The 16,369-nt window shown below is 38.5% G+C and overlaps 1 protein-coding gene across 1 annotated transcript; it reads right to left on the reverse strand.

The window, feature by feature from the left end:
- Window positions 1-603: 603 nt before the first annotated feature.
- LOC135470558 (probable thiopurine S-methyltransferase) lies at window positions 604-10,496 on the reverse strand. Its single transcript, XM_064749574.1, has 9 exons — window positions 10,195-10,496; window positions 6,401-6,574; window positions 5,378-5,470; window positions 5,133-5,262; window positions 4,402-4,454; window positions 3,301-3,375; window positions 2,645-2,730; window positions 2,169-2,213; window positions 604-1,555 (listed from the first exon to the last, which is right to left on the reverse strand). Exons 1-9 carry the CDS (start codon window positions 10,293-10,295, stop codon window positions 1,437-1,439), a joined length of 876 nt encoding a protein of 291 aa, XP_064605644.1. The 5' UTR covers window positions 10,296-10,496; the 3' UTR covers window positions 604-1,436.
- Between the last annotated feature and the right edge of the window lie 5,873 nt (window positions 10,497-16,369).

The following is a 16,369-nucleotide window of genomic DNA, read 5'->3' on the forward strand; positions in this document are numbered from 1 at the left end:
ATAAAAAAATAAAAACACATGAAATTAAACAACTCGAATACAATTGGTTTCCGTTTACTAAGCATAAATTCATACATACAAATTCTAAAGATTTCTCAAATATATAACAATTTTTTGTACATTATTACAAGGAATATATCCTCGTGAAAAAACTTCACAAGACTTCTTGCATGATATAGTACTATAAAATTTCTTCTCATAACCATTTCAATGATTACATTTATTCATTCGTTAGTTATTCAACGAACTACACTCCCAATTGGCTTCCACTGTACCATGGCGCGGATACTGTGAAGTTGACACCAGTGAAGGTGAAGTTGACCGGGGTTGTGTATGTGGGAAGGTGTGTGTGTGGGGGGTGGGGTTTATGTGCAGAGCACCCCCACTTTACAATTGGAGAAAAATTTCAGATCTTGCACATATATTGTTCTAAAAAGAACAAAGACTAGATAAAAATCCTTATTTTTTAATCAATCAGATTAAGTGCATACGAGATTGATTCTTATTTATCTGTAACTACGTCTCGGATGTGTTGTGGGGGGGGAGGGGTATGTGCAGAGCACCCCTACTTTACAATTGGTGGAAAATTTCAGATCTTGCACATATATTGTTCTAAAATGAACAAAGACTAGATAAAAATCCTTATTTTTTAATCAAACAGATTAAGTGCATACGAGATTGATTCTTATTTATCTGTAACTACGTCTCGGATGTGTTGTGGGGGGGAGGGGTATGTGTTGAGCACCCCCACTTTACAATTGGAGAAAAATTTCAGATCTTGCACATATATTGTTCTAAAATGAACAAAGACTAGATAAAAATCCTTATTTTTTAATCAAACAGATTAAGTGCATACGAGATTGATTCTTATTTATCTGTAACTACGTCTCGGATGTATTGTGGGGGAAGGGGTATGTGCAGAGCACCCCCACTTTACAATTGGTGGAAAATTTCAGATCTTGCATATATATTGTTCTAAAAAGAACAAAGACTAGATAAAAATCCTTATTTTTTAATCAAACGGATTAAATGCATACGGGATTGATTCTTATTTATTTATAACTGCGTCTGGCAAAATACATAACTTTGGGCACTATACAATTAGAGCTAGGTTCTCTTTGATTTTCATAAATAACGTGAAGTAAGAAAGTATTAGAAATTATTTTAAGACTTTTGAAATTCTTTTTTTTCTGTCGATCAAATAAGGCTCTTTTACACAGCCTTTTAGATTTGGTGGGCTATCTTCTATAATCTTTTAAAGTTTTTGTGCATTAAACGGTTCATACCGGATATGTATGTTTCGGGACACCAATTAAATTTGTATTGCTGAAAACTCTAAGGTCAAGGCCGGGCCCCTGGACAATCGCATAGTGTGCTCGGATAGACTTTTGAATTGCCACCCACTTTCAATTTTCTCCCCGACTCCCCCTGCCACATCATTGTTTCCAATTCATCACGATCACGTTTTCTGTCAACCGGTCTAATCCCCAACTATCACGATGTCTTTGTTCCAAAGCGTCAAAGCTGTCAATTTCTTCCACAGTGCACACTGACCCTGTATATCGGGTGAAAGAAACGAGACTTTAATAGAAACAACATACTGGCATTAGGCACGCAGGCAACAGGGACTATCGTTTCCAGCTCAATGCCGACTCTGCTCCACGCTGAAAGGACAATTGCTCTCTTGCAAGTAATACGTTAGCAACTTGCTCACACAAAGTGATATCAATGACAAAAATGAACAAAAGGGAACACAGCTTGAACCTGAACTAGTTAAGGCGGGAAAACCTCCGCATTAATTCATTACTTTATTATATATAAACGGCTCTCAGGGTTACTTTTATTGCTCTTTGTCTGCCTTGATTTAATGAAAATGCGGTGAACTACGATGGTCATGTTTATATTTCCGGAAAGACTCAAATCCATATAAAAAACTATCTCCAGTTGATCATGGATCGGGGGCCTCCGTGAGTTCAAGTCCAGCTCATGCTGGCTTCCTCTCCGGCCGTACGTGGGAAGGTCTGCCAGCAACCTGCGGATGGTCGTGGGTTTTCCCCCGAGCTCTGCCCGGTTTTCACCCACCATAATGCTGGCCGCCGTCGTATAAGTGAAATATTCTTGAGTACGGTGTAAAACACCAAATAAATAAATGATCATGGATCACTTACCATACAGTTGTTGTACCTCGTCAAGAGTTGTGGAGTGAGGTGGGCCTGGAAGAAAAAAACAAAAAACTTCTAAAACGTCGGATTCAACGGTGGTCTGGACCCAGTAAGTATCAGTGACATCATAACCATATTTTTGGTTTAAAAATTCGTTTCTAATTGGTGAATGCATTCATAGCTGCATATGTGTATATTTTTGTAGAATTCAGAAGTCTATAAGTGGTAAAAATCTGATGTGACGTCGCCAGTGACAACATGGACAGAAAAGGTCACAGTGGGATCTAATGTAGCAAATGCATTCAGTCATTAGAACCCCCCCCCCCTACAAAAAAGACTAAAAGGTACCATTTTTCCTGGATAGCGTTTAATAGTCTTTCATTTGCATGACCTACACTTAATTTTAGTGTTTTCTTTGTCTCTAACAAATCCGTGTCTGGTGTACCCGGACATCGTTCCTTGGAACCGTCCCACTCACGTACCTTCGTATTTGGACTGGTCGTAAGTAAAAGTATCCAGCAAGTAAACGCAGTCTGGGTTCATCAGCGACAGTAGCAACTCACTATATCTATAAACATAAAGGCCAAGACGAATGAGAACAATGTGAGCGTTACTCCAGTCCAGGTCTGTATATAACATTCCACGTGTGAATGGTCATAACAGTACCTTTATTCGTTACACATTCTAAGAATTGTATTGTTGTACATTTTATTTAAAGGAAGACAGAATCACTGATTTGGTGGTATGACATTATAGGAATTTTAATCATGACACATTTAATTTTATTCAAGCGTGACCAAGACTTTAGGAGTTAACCTTGGAAATCCTATCTCCACCCTTAGCCAATCAGCGTCGATTTAACATGTCACCTCCGTGATGTAGGTGAAGCTGCACAGATGTGCTGCTCCATCTGAAATTAACGTGAAAGTGTGTTTGGCTTTACACACCCCTCTACACATTTCATTATTGGACTGAAGCCTAAAAAAACTGTGAATAAAGAAATACGAAGAAAGCAGCTTGGAGCGTATATAGAATGCATGAAACAATTTGTGCACATATAGGTATGACGCCGAAGGACAGATATACATGTAACTACTGCTTATCATACAACGAAAGGACAGAAAGAAAAATGACAAACTTTTTTCGGTCATCCCTGTTGATAGCTACAAGAGAACCTCTGTCCCAAATACCATCAAATTGTCCTTCAAGGTCTCTGTAACATAAATCAGCTGCTTGTGTTACTATATACAGGTTTACAGAGGTTCTCTAAAGTCTAGGGAAACAGCGAAACATCACATAAATAGAATATTGTTTGCTTCCGTGCCTTATGGAGTGGAGATGGTTACATTCCGAACATGTTGATCCAAACCATCATACTGGTATACAGGGGAGGTATCCCAGACCCCTTCGGATAGTCGATGGTTTCTGTTTGGTTTCCTCCCACCCCAATGCTGGCCACCGTCGTATAAGTGTAATATTCTTGCGTGCGGCGTAAAACAACACTCGAAAAGATAAATAATAAATTTTAAACATGTCATTACTGCATCGCTAACAACGCTGTCAAGCAACTATTCCTCTCCGACTGTATAATTGAAATATTCTTGAGTACAGCGTAAAACACCAATCAAATAAATAAATAAATAAATTAGCTGAAATACAGAGTCAGCTGTCACCCAGCTCACATTTGGGAGTACAGCCATTATCGAGGACAAACTCATTGTTTTAAATGAGTGAGCGAGTGAGTGAGTGAGTGCTTGGGGTTTAACGTCGTAATTAACAATTTTTCAAGTCATATGACGACGAAGGAATCCTTAGAGTGTACTTAATGTGCCTCCTTGTTGCAGGATGGATTTCCACCGATCTTTTATCTAGTGCTGCTTCACTAACACGCCCAACCGAAGGCAAGTAGGCCGCCCCGCCCGAGCCATTATACTGATACGGGTCAACCAGTGGCTGTCCTATCCCCTTCATGCTGAACGCCAAGCGAGGAAGTTAAAACTTCCTCTTTTAAGGTCTAAGGTGTGACTCGATCCAGGATTGTCCCTGGATCTACCGCTCTACCAACTGTGCTATCGGGGCCGGTCACTGTTTTAAACGAAGAGGACAGGATGTATTCTATTCACATGAGACAGCTCTGCTGGGTTAGTCCCCTTTCACGCCAAGCTGCCTTAGAGGGCTGAGGTTCTATTCGCTTGAAGAAGATGACCAGTTGGGGGCATCAGTGATGAATTATACTTACCTGTTAAAATGGTAAAGGTCCCCACAGTACAACCTTATTTTCTCATCACTACTCTGTGGAAGCGAACAGCGGAATGATTACGATTACGAAAATAATACCACATTAAATATGAGCCACTGTTAATGAATCTTGTTTATGTCATTTATTTCATGGCCGTTTTACGCCGTGCTCAAGAATATTTCACTTATACGACGGCGGCTGCATTGTGGTGTGAGGAAACTGGACATTGTCCGAGGGAAACCCACGGCCATCCGCAGGTTGCTGCAAGACCTTCCCATGTACGAGCGAAGAGGAAGCCAGCATGCATGAGCTGAACTCACAGCGACCGTATTGTTGAGAGGCTCCTGGGTCATAGTACCGCACTGGCACGCTAACTACCTCGACCACCGAGGTTCTGTTAATCAATCAATCAATCAATCCTCTGGAAGCAAAATAGTAGTAACTTATTTGAAACACAAAAAAGACTTTATTATATTATCGCTTTGTTTTGGGAATATTTCTTAGTTTTGTTTTCCTTTTTGTTTTAATGAATGTGTGTTTGGGTTTTTTCGTCGTACTTAACAATTTTAAGTTAAATGACAAGGAGGTGCCACGTACTGTGTCTTCCTGTGGCAGGCAGAGTTCATAGCACCACTTTTTTTTATTTTCCATTTTTCAACAAACTGAAAAATGCATTGTGATCGTTTATAACGACAAAATCAGTCCAACTAACAAAGTTATTTGGGACATACCTTATAGAGGGGTCCATCAAATCCCTGAACGGCCTTTTTTGTGAACTCAAGCTTCTGTTCTGAGAAGAACTCGTTAATGGCTTGTTCGGAAATTTCAACTCCAACAACGGTATGGCCTTGGTCGGCAAGCCTGTATCAGGGAGGACCAGCATTCAGTTATGTAGAGTGGGCATACAGGAACGTGAATACCAGTACTACTTACATTAAAAAAGTAAACACGACACACACAAACTTCAGACACTTACCATTTAATATCTACCGTCTTCCCACATAACGGAATGAAAAGTCGCAGATTTTGACGGCCCTTCAACAATCTGTCGATATGTTTTTCCAGTGACCTGTTTAAAAAACATGGTATACAAGACTTTATATAGCTGAATGGTTAGAGCATCCGCCTCGAAGTCGGAAGACTTTAAAAATGGTACTGGTTGCTGCCTCGCATGGCGCTCAGCACTAAGACGTTAGAGCAAGGAAACTTGACTATTTGGTCCGGTGTGAGTATAATGTGACTGGGTGTGGTATCATGTCTGGTGTCTTTGGCATGATACTTCAGTGGTGGGAGTACTTTAGCACTGTAGACACATTATGAACACATACGTACACACACCTAATGATGACTCCTCGTCACTGAAAAATTGTTAAGTACGATGTTAAACCCCAGACATACATACATACATACACACACACACATACATACATAAATACAATATACAGCTGCTAGAAAAATGATGTTTGCCAAGTCTAACGTTACCCAGTCTAACGTTTACCCAGTCTAACTTTTGCCCAGTCTAATGTTTACCCAGCCTAACGTTTGTTGAAAACTACTTGTTTTCCACCAAACTTGTGAACTCATAAAGCTCATTCCTGGCTGTAACAAAACGGTCCAAAGCTGTAAACTCATATGCTCTCAGTTTTATTCCATCACTTTTATCGTTGTATGTGTCACTCATAACACACCTATATATATATATATATATATATATATATATATATATATATATATATATATATATATATATATATATATATATATATATAATCTGTTTTAATATAACAATTTAATATTAATCTGTTAATCTTAACAGAAAGTCTGTTGCCCGAGTGATGCTAGAATGTATTCTGTTATTGTAACACAACATACTGTCATATTCGACACAATATCCTGTTAGCCTAATACAATCTTTATGTTGAATTAACAGAATATATATAATATATTATAATCTGATGAAATAACAGAATGCAGAAGGAAACGTTTGGCGACTACTTGCTTATTGACGTTCTCCATGTGAAATCCTATATCTCGCTGTTCCCATCTCTCCAACCAAGATTCTAACGTGTCGACTTTTTCCAACACACCAGCCTTTGGGGCGACACTTCCGGTCTGAGAAGCATCAGTATTGGAAGTCATGTTTGAAATATACCGTGCTGTGCAATGCACTTTTCTGAAAAAGAATAAAATAAAATAAATAAAAATAACAGCACAGGTTTCTGGTTATAAAGGAATGTGTATTCTACCTGTATGTATACACATTTAATACACACGTACACAGCTGTTCTAGTTTTAGGCATCATTATCGCTGTAGGCCTACACACAAGTACATTTTGATTTCACATAATAGTTAAATAAGAACACGTCTATATGTAGGTGCATGAGTTTCAAATAGAATTCCGAATGAACATATTTAATCTTATATACATGAGGGTAAAAGTTTTGAGATTCATGCAGTGAGAAAACATTTCACTGGAGGCGGTGACAGGATTCCTGCAGCACAATGATTGTTAAAATCTATACACAGCTTTCCAGGATCTTTTCATACAGAATCCACAACTATTCCCAGACTTTCAGTACCAGTTCGCTGACCTTCAACACTTTCCACTTTTGGGTGGACGTTTAATCATTTATAGCCATTTGTAATTATGTCGCAGAGCTATCACGCATAAACGACATGCTAGTATCAAACACAACCAAAAATCTCTATTTCTCGGTTTAAATGTCAAGAATTCGAAACATCTTAATCATTTTTTCCGGACATCCAAAGGAATTTAATGACTTGCACAAAAATTCCATAAATCTGACCTCCACGCACAGCAGAAGTAGAAATTACTGAAATGCATGATGAAATAATCTAACAATTTAAATAAATCAATTAATTCATTAATTAAATTTATTTTTTAAAAATTTAATTGGTGTTTTACGCCGTAGTCAAGAATATTTCAATTATACGACGGCGGCCAGCATTATGGTGGGAGGAAACCCGGCAGAGCCCGGGGGAAACCCACGACCATCTGTAGGTTGTTGACAGACCTTCCCATTTACGGCCAGGGAGGAAGCCAGCATGAACTGGACTTGAACTCACAGCGACCGCATTGGTGAGAGGCTCCTGGGTCATTACGCTGTAGTAAATTAAATAGATCAATCAATCAATATTTACAGATGCAAGTATATGGCGTGTTTCCCATCATTACCTCCAGCACATACTATAGGTACAGCCAATGCCCCACTGTCACATTGATGAGGCAAGAGGGGATGTGAGAAAACACAAACACTTAAAAGCACAAACACTCAAAAGCACAAAACACTGTATGTCTCAACCTTTGTTTCAATTTATATACTTGATACATAAGCATTTCCTTTATCTAAAGTATGCACAGCATGATTCCCATGGACACCTCAAACAATTTTATTGACGAACATGCTGATTAAAGATTGACTCGAGCGCATCGCTAAGCGAAAATAAGCCCAATGGAAGGCTCCAAAGGTCAAACTTGTCTAGTGGCAGTGATGTAAAAGCGAGCATAAAGGAGCGACACTTGCTCTGTCAGCAGTACAACCAAAATACATACGAACAGGCACGTAACATGCATATATGGAATATCTAACACAGGATTGACCCTAATGTATGTCTTTCTTCAGATAGAGGCCCAAATGTTTTATGTGGTCACCTTGTTTGTCTATATAAGGAGTTTCCCTGAAAAATCATGTGACACGATAAATAATAAGGATCACCTTTGAATCACATGATGCTGCGGACTGGTCGGATCTCAGCACAAAGACCCTCTATCCAGTGAAATGCACCATCGCTCAGTTGCTTCCATCATCTTAACATTGACTGATATTTATCTATGCTGAAAGCCGAAGTATCCTTGAAGTCTTTTACGAATTTGACGTGATGATACAACAAATCGAGTCATATACGTGATGTCAAAATAGTTTGATAGGCAGTAAAACAGTGTGAAATAAGCAAAACAATATTCCTGAACGCAGCGTCTAGCTTGATTTAATGATGATGCATAGGCTATATAGTGTGTACTTAGACCTTTATACATGAATTCATAACCACTAAGGGTATAAATTAAGTCCATGGCAAGTATGTTGGCTTCCTCAACATGAAGTGGCTGTACAGCAGGTCTGTGCCTAGAATAAATTGTCAATTATATAGGACTCAGACCCCATGTATACCACTTTTCTCACGTACAGCCTTGTAGGGCCTACATATTTGCACACTATACTGTAGCTCTACGTATCTCTACATCTTCGTTAATACTCTGTAGAGCTGTACAACATTTACTTTGATTTTCTTAGTGCCAGAGTTCTGCAACCCACACCTCAAGCACTTAGGTCCGTATTGTGTCTCTCGCGAAAGTACAGACCCACAGAAAAATGCGCGCTACACCTAGTCATTACCCAAAATTATCTCATTTCGGCATGGTCAAAATGATAAACTGACCAAATTATATGCAGGATTATTATATTTTGTTTGTCTTTATAACCGTTTTTTTTTTCTGCACCAGTCTTGTAGGCCATTTTTTATTTTTTGTGCCCCTGTATATACTTGTTTTCTTTTATTTTTTTTTACTTTTTGTTTCTGTGTTATATTATTTGCATTAGTTTCCTGGCAGTAGACTTTGTGGCTTGGTATCCATGTTTTGTAAGTTATGCGACCTAGCACTGGCTGTGTACCATGTTTGTCACACGTGTATGTGCCACGGCCATATAAACGTTGCTATGGGAGATCTTGTATAGCGTGATATGCCAGCCGAGATTTCAGACAATATTCGAAAACACCCTCACTCAGCCTCCCCTTTTAGTGCCCTTTGTTTAAAACCTATCCCATCATTCTCTCTCCTCTGGTTATATTCCGCAGCTTTTGGTCTCAACAGTCTTTTCGTCCACAATACCATGCGTGTTGGCAGTTTTTGTTAAAAGTTTCCATTAAGTGCTGTCCCAGCCAGCCACCCTCATGTTTCATAGTCCTCATATATATATATATATATATATATATATATATATATATATATATATATATATATATATGTATATATGTATATATATATATGTATGTATGTATATGAGTGTGTCTTGGTAATTTCGGCCTGAGCGTGCATCATAAATATACTTATGTTTTCCTGTATTAATTGAGTATCACTCGTTACAGTGTGATATAGCTGGACAGCAGTTTGCCCACTCACTCACTATAATATTTCATGTTCCCTCCATCATTTTATGTTAATTATTCATACTTTAACGAGGGTTTAGTCTGTAATTTTCACTTTCACCCCCAAAACCAAGGAAAACTGATTTTGTAGAGTATTTTGTGTTCATGCTGTTTTTTTTTGTGTGTTTTTTTTTTGTAGTTTGCATTCGACTTGGTTGTATGCATGTTAGGTTAATTAACCCCTATTGTCGGGACTGAGTTGCACAGATTATTGGGAGAAACTATGAATTGGATGGTGTGATCACATGGTCAATTTGTTGAAAAATGTGAACATTAGAGAACAGCTAGAGTCAATGAAAAACACAGGTACCTGTTAAACTGGTCGGAAGTTGGAGGTCACGTGATCACCCGTTCGTGTTGAAAATAACACGGCCGCCCAAAGTTAAAGTGCTGGGGGAAAGGTCAATTAGGCATTTTCCCATGCAATAGATGATTTGCAATGACCGCCATCTTTGACGTAAGATTGAGTACTACCCACTGGGTGTTTATTGTTAGGGGTGTCATAAGCTGGGCAGAGGCCCTTGGCTGGTAAGAGCATATCCAATGGGCAATATGCACAAACTTACCTCCAAGTAGCCAAGGATCTAGGCCGTGATCCTTTAATGTGGGTGGTTAGGCGGTCACAGCGTTTGAGTATATACAAGCCTCCCTTAAGCCGGGCATACATCGACCTTGTGTTAACCAGGTATGCAACAGTACTCGTCAGCCTACATCCACGAGGGGAATAATAAGGGGTTTAAAGTGTTGAGAATTTATCTGCACGGCTTTTGGCCTATATAAATATACAGGCCTATAGTCTCGTACCTTGCCCAATTATTCGTAAACGAACAAGTTACATGTTCCGTTCTGCTCATGGATGTCCGTTCTCCTCGTGGACGTTCTGCTCATGGATGGTGGGCGAAACTTTCAGTCTCGGTTGTCGTAGAAGCCATGTAATATACATCAAGTGCTAATTTTTACCAACTTTGCAGAATCATTTAGTGCTGATAAATAATACTTCGCTTGACCATCTTGGTCAATGCTGGACAAATTGTCACCAAAAAGCAAAAATTAAGTCAAATGACAACAGAAATACGAGTCCGACAGCCATGAAACTGTTTAGCTCTACATTGCTCTATACCTTTGCTAACACTACAGCAGAGTTAAAGTAACTGTATAGTGCTGCGTAGAGCTACTTGAAATATAGCATCTTGTCGTTTTGCCTCAAAGGCATCAGGCACTTACATGCATGTAGTGTTAGTCCTATATGAAAAATGTCTATTGATAAAGCTCATCCACAATGAAGAAAAGGTGGGGAAAAAAACATTCTACCGTTCTCTTTCACTCACTCAACGGAGCTCATGAATTTTAGACGTCAACGGCAGGCTGAGCAGTTGAACTAGATGTTTCAAATTTGTGCATGACGTACATGTTGGTATGTAACAAGTGTTTTTAATAACAAAAGTGATACACATAACTATGTGAAACAGCACCTTTCTCACAGAAGCACATCCCATGTTTCACCTGTATATAAATCATGACAACAAATCTAGCACGTAATCATATCATTTTATTTGCAGAATAAGCATCAAGACGATGAATTATTCGCGGAGGTAAACTTACCCGCTGGTATGTTGTGTGACACACTTGATGCTGTTTGCAAGGTCCTCTCTATTTAATATGTATATTTGCACGCGGCCCGAAACTCACAGTGGGCGTAGAATTTGTGAGCAATGACTATAACAACAAAATCCCGTGTCGGGGGAACAGTCGCTACGTGGAGATCCATATGAGCAGATGTATAGGTGGCGACGACTTTCGTATTGGTTATCCATTGATTTTCTTTGCTCTTTGTGTAGTAAATTTGTCAACTTCTACCTCAAAAATTTATATACCCTTACCATAGCATACCACTGCCTGTAGTTTGTCCTTTTCTCTGCAACATATCAAAAAATCAACCGAGCATAACGACCATTTTTTGAGGTGTGGTTGCTGGAAGTAAAATCATAGCATCCTGTTACCTTAGTAACCTCCAGGGGGAGTAGGAAGTAACACTGGCAAAAAAGTTTTTAGTGCTATCCAAACAGACAAAATTCTGATATATTTTAACTAGGTGCAAACTAGCAGTGGTGTTTATAGTGCATCAACGACATAAAATGTCTGTATGGCAGTTATACTTAATCAGTGCTCCTTCTGGGATAGAGCAACGACTGGTTGACCCGTATCAGTATAATGGTTCGGGCGAGGCGTCTTACTTGTCTCATTGAAGCAGCACTAGATAAAAGAGCGGTCCCGCGACAAAGAGGCACATTACATATACCATAGGGATTCCTATCATATGACGGAAAAATTGTTCAGTGCGACGTTAAACCCCAGGCACTCACTCATTCACTCAGTGCTCCTTCTCTCTTCCGTTCGGAGGCAAATCTTGGAGCCAGTTGCTTGTATTGCGCATGTGTAACCTATGGTGTGGCTGTCAGTGTACTTAATACGTCAAGGAAAAGGCAATCAAAATGCTCACAGCTAACCTATTGACAAATCCAGAACGGTCTCTCAACCATATACTTATATTGCTGTGACCACCATAGAGTACTTTAACCACATGTAGTAATCCTGAAAGAGCTCGGAACATTATTTGGTTCAAACCTGCAGAACTCGCTTAGGGACGCGAAAACCTGGTATATATAGGCCACTTTATTCAACCCTGAACATGCAGGCCTTTGGTGTCGACGGAATAGTCAGAAATGTCATGGTCCGTATAAGACAGGTGAGTATAAACGCTCTGCTCAGAAATGTTGCATTATTCTGCAAAACACAAATTAGCTGCTACTTTGTTGCCCCCAGAGGATATGTTCAAGTTACTGTCCTATACGCATATATGTTTATTATATTTGCACAGCAGTGTTCGTTGTTGTTTTAGATCGGGTAATGAGTGCATTGTGTTTTCTACAGTTGAGTGTGTCTAGATATAATTTGTATTATAAATAGGACATATTTTCATTGAGTTTTTGACTGAGGTTCACAGCGATTTGAATGATATATACAGCGCTGTTGTAGCACGAGTAACGTGCTTTGATTATATCATGTAAGAGTTGTTCCCCCTGAATTTATATTCTACTGGATTAATCGAATTTGATTAAGTCAACACGTATTTGTTACTTTCATTTGTATACTAGAAAGTTTGAATGGTTGTTTTAGTGGACGATCTTCACGATACATAGCTTCACAAGATTTGCGAGATAATGACAGTATTTTTTTCATGTGTGTCTGTTATTTCATGTAATATGACGGAGAAATTTCGTTGTTTATTTACGTACACAGTCGTCTTGGTCTAATTGACTATTATTTGATTTCACGACTTATTATATAGTACAGGTGCGTGCGATGTTCATTTGATTTTTTTCTTCCTTATCACTGTTTTGATGTACTGTATTTCTGCATTTTACAGAACTGATAACCAGCTGCCAAACTGATTAATGAACTCTCTGTCACGTCGTGCACGCTGAATACACTGTTCCTGAAATATTCTCCTATTGGGCATTTTATATCAGTCAGGATTACCGGTCTCAACCAGCCTTCAGGGTCGATTCATACGACACACACCCCCCAGTGGCATCATTAAACTATCATTAAACCTCATTAAACTGTATAGATTCTGATTGTAAACTATGCGAAATAGCATTCAAACGCCTTGAGCATCTTGTTCAGAAGCCCTAATGCTTGACTGGGAGTTCAGAAATTCCTACCAGGTGACAGACGTGTCATTTTTGATAGACGTACATATTAATTAATATTTTGGTACAGGTGACATGTTTAATAGATACATCTCCTAACCCTCCAAAAATAAATAAATAAATAAAAAAATAAAAACACATGAAATTAAACAACTCGAATACAATTTGTTTCCGTTTACTAAGCATAAATTCATACATACAAATTCTAAAGATTTCTCAAATATATAACAATTTTTTGTACATTATTACAAGGAATATATCCTCGTGAAAAACTTCACAAGACTTCTTGCATGATATAGTGCTATAAAATTTCTTCTCATAACCATTTCAATGATTACATTTATTCATTCGTTAGTTATTCAACGAACTACACTCCCAATTGGCTTCCACTGTACCATGGCGCGGATACTGTGAAGTTGACACCGGTGAAGGTGAAGTTGACCGGGGTTGTGTATGTGGGATGTGGTGGGGGGTATGTGCAGAGCACCCCCACTTTACAATTGGAGAAAAATTTCAGATCTTGCACATATATTGTTCTAAAATGAACAAAGACTAGATAAAAATCCTTATTTTTTAATCAAACAGATTAAGTGCATACGAGATTGATTCTTATTTATCTGTAACTACGTCTCGGATGTGTTGTGGGGGGGAGGGGTATGTGCAGAGCACCCCTACTTTACAATTGGAGAAAAATTTCAGATCTTGCACATATATTGTTCTAAAATGAACAAAGACTAGATAAAAATCCTTATTTTTTAATCAAACAGATTAAGTGCATACGAGATTGATTCTTATTTATCTGTAACTACGTCTCGGATGTGTTGTGGGGGGGAGGGGTATGTGCAGAGCACCCCTACTTTACAATTGGTGAAAAATTTCAAATCTTGCACATATATTGTTCTAAAATGAACAAAGACTAGATAAAAATCCTTATTTTTTAATCAAACAGATTAAGTGCATAAGAGATTGATTCTTATTTATCTGTAACTACGTCTCGGATGTGTTGTGGGGGGGAGGGGTATGTGCAGAGCACCCCCACTTTACAATTGGAGAAAAATTTCAGATCTTGCACATATATTGTTCTAAAATGAACAAAGACTAGATAAAAATCCTTATTTTTTAATCAAACAGATTAAGTGCATACGAGATTGATTCTTATTTATCTGTAACTACGTCTCGGATGTGTTGTGGGGGGGAGGGGTATGTGCAGAGCACCCCCACTTTACAATTGGAGAAAAATTTCAGATCTTGCACATATATTGTTCTAAAATGAACAAAGACTAGATAAAAATCCTTATTTTTTAATCAAACAGATTAAGTGCATACGAGATTGATTCTTATTTATCTGTAACTACGTCTCGGATGTGTTGTGGGGGGGAGGGGTATGTGCAGAGCACCCCCACTTTACAATTGGAGAAAAATTTCAGATCTTGCACATATATTGTTCTAAAATGAACAAAGACTAGATAAAAATCCTTATTTTTTAATCAAACAGATTAAGTGCATACGAGATTGATTCTTATTTATCTGTAACTACGTCTCGGATGTGTTGTGGGGGGGAGGGGTATGTGCAGAGCACCCCCACTTTACAATTGGAGAAAAATTTCAGATCTTGCACATATATTGTTCTAAAATGAACAAAGACTAGATAAAAATCCTTATTTTTTAATCAATCAGATTAAGTGCATACGAGATTGATTCTTATTTATCTATAACTGCGTCTGGCAAAATACATAACTTTGGGTACTATACAATTAGAGCTAGGTTCTCTTTGATTTTCATAAATAACGTGAAGTAAGAAAATATTAGAAATTATTTTAAGACTTTTAAAATTCTTTTTTTTTCTGTCGATCAAATAAGGCTCTTTTACACAGCCTTTTAGATTTGGTGGGCTAACTTCTATAATCTTTTAAAGTTTTTGTGCATTAAACGGTTCATACCGGATATGTATGTTTCGGGACACCAATTAAATTTGTATTGCTGAAAACTCTAAGGTCAAGGCTGGGCCCCTGGACAATCGCATAGTGTGCTCGGATAGACTTTTGAATTGCCACCCACTTTCAATTTTTTACAAAGTTTTAGACCATGTCACTTTTACGCCTCTGTTCTATTTGGATTCCAGTGTCCCAGTGCTTGGAATGTCTGTTTAAGTACATGTCTATGGTAATCTTAGGACTCTGGGGCCTAACATGTTGGGATAACCTTCGAGGTAATATTAATATTTTTAATACTTTTAATATTTTCATTTGTCAATTTTAGGGCTCTTTACCTTCTGACCCGAAAAATGAAAACTGAAACTTTATATACGGCAATATAGTCACGAAGCCTCCGGGGCCTAGGCGGCCCCTGAACCCTGAGATAGTTGCCCGAACCCCCCCCCCCCCCTTAACTTTTAATTTCCTTCCGACCCCACAGTGTGTGTACTTGGACATGTGGTCATATATACAATACACATAATCATTCATATTATATCACATGTATCACTATATTCTCTCCCCGACTCCCCCTGCCACATCATTGTTTCCAATTCATCACGATCACGTTTTCTGTCAACCGGCCTATTCCCCAACTATCACGGTGTATTTGTTGCAAAGCGTCAAAGCTGTCAATTTCTTCCACAGTGCACACTGACCCTGTATATCGGAAAGAAACGAGACTTTAATAGAAACAACACATTGGCATTACGCACGCAGGCAACAGGGACTATCGTTCCCAGCTCAATGCCGACTCTGCTCCAAGCTGAAAGGACAATTGCTCTCTTGCAATGCTTAAGTAATACGTTAGCAACTTGCTCACACAAAGTGATACCAATGACAAAAATGAACAAAAGGGAACACAGCTTGAACCTGAACTAGTTGAGGCGGGAAAACCTCCGCATTAATTCATTACTTTATTATATATAAACGGCTCTCAGGGTTACTTTTATTGCTCTTTGTCTGCCTTGATTTAATGAAAATTCGGTGAACTACGATGGTCATGTTTATATTTCCGGAAAGACTCAAATCCATATAAAAAACTATCTCCAGTT

The sequence above is a fragment of the Liolophura sinensis genome, chromosome 7, assembly GCF_032854445.1.
Source record: "Liolophura sinensis isolate JHLJ2023 chromosome 7, CUHK_Ljap_v2, whole genome shotgun sequence".
NCBI lineage: Eukaryota > Metazoa > Mollusca > Polyplacophora > Chitonida > Chitonidae > Liolophura > Liolophura sinensis.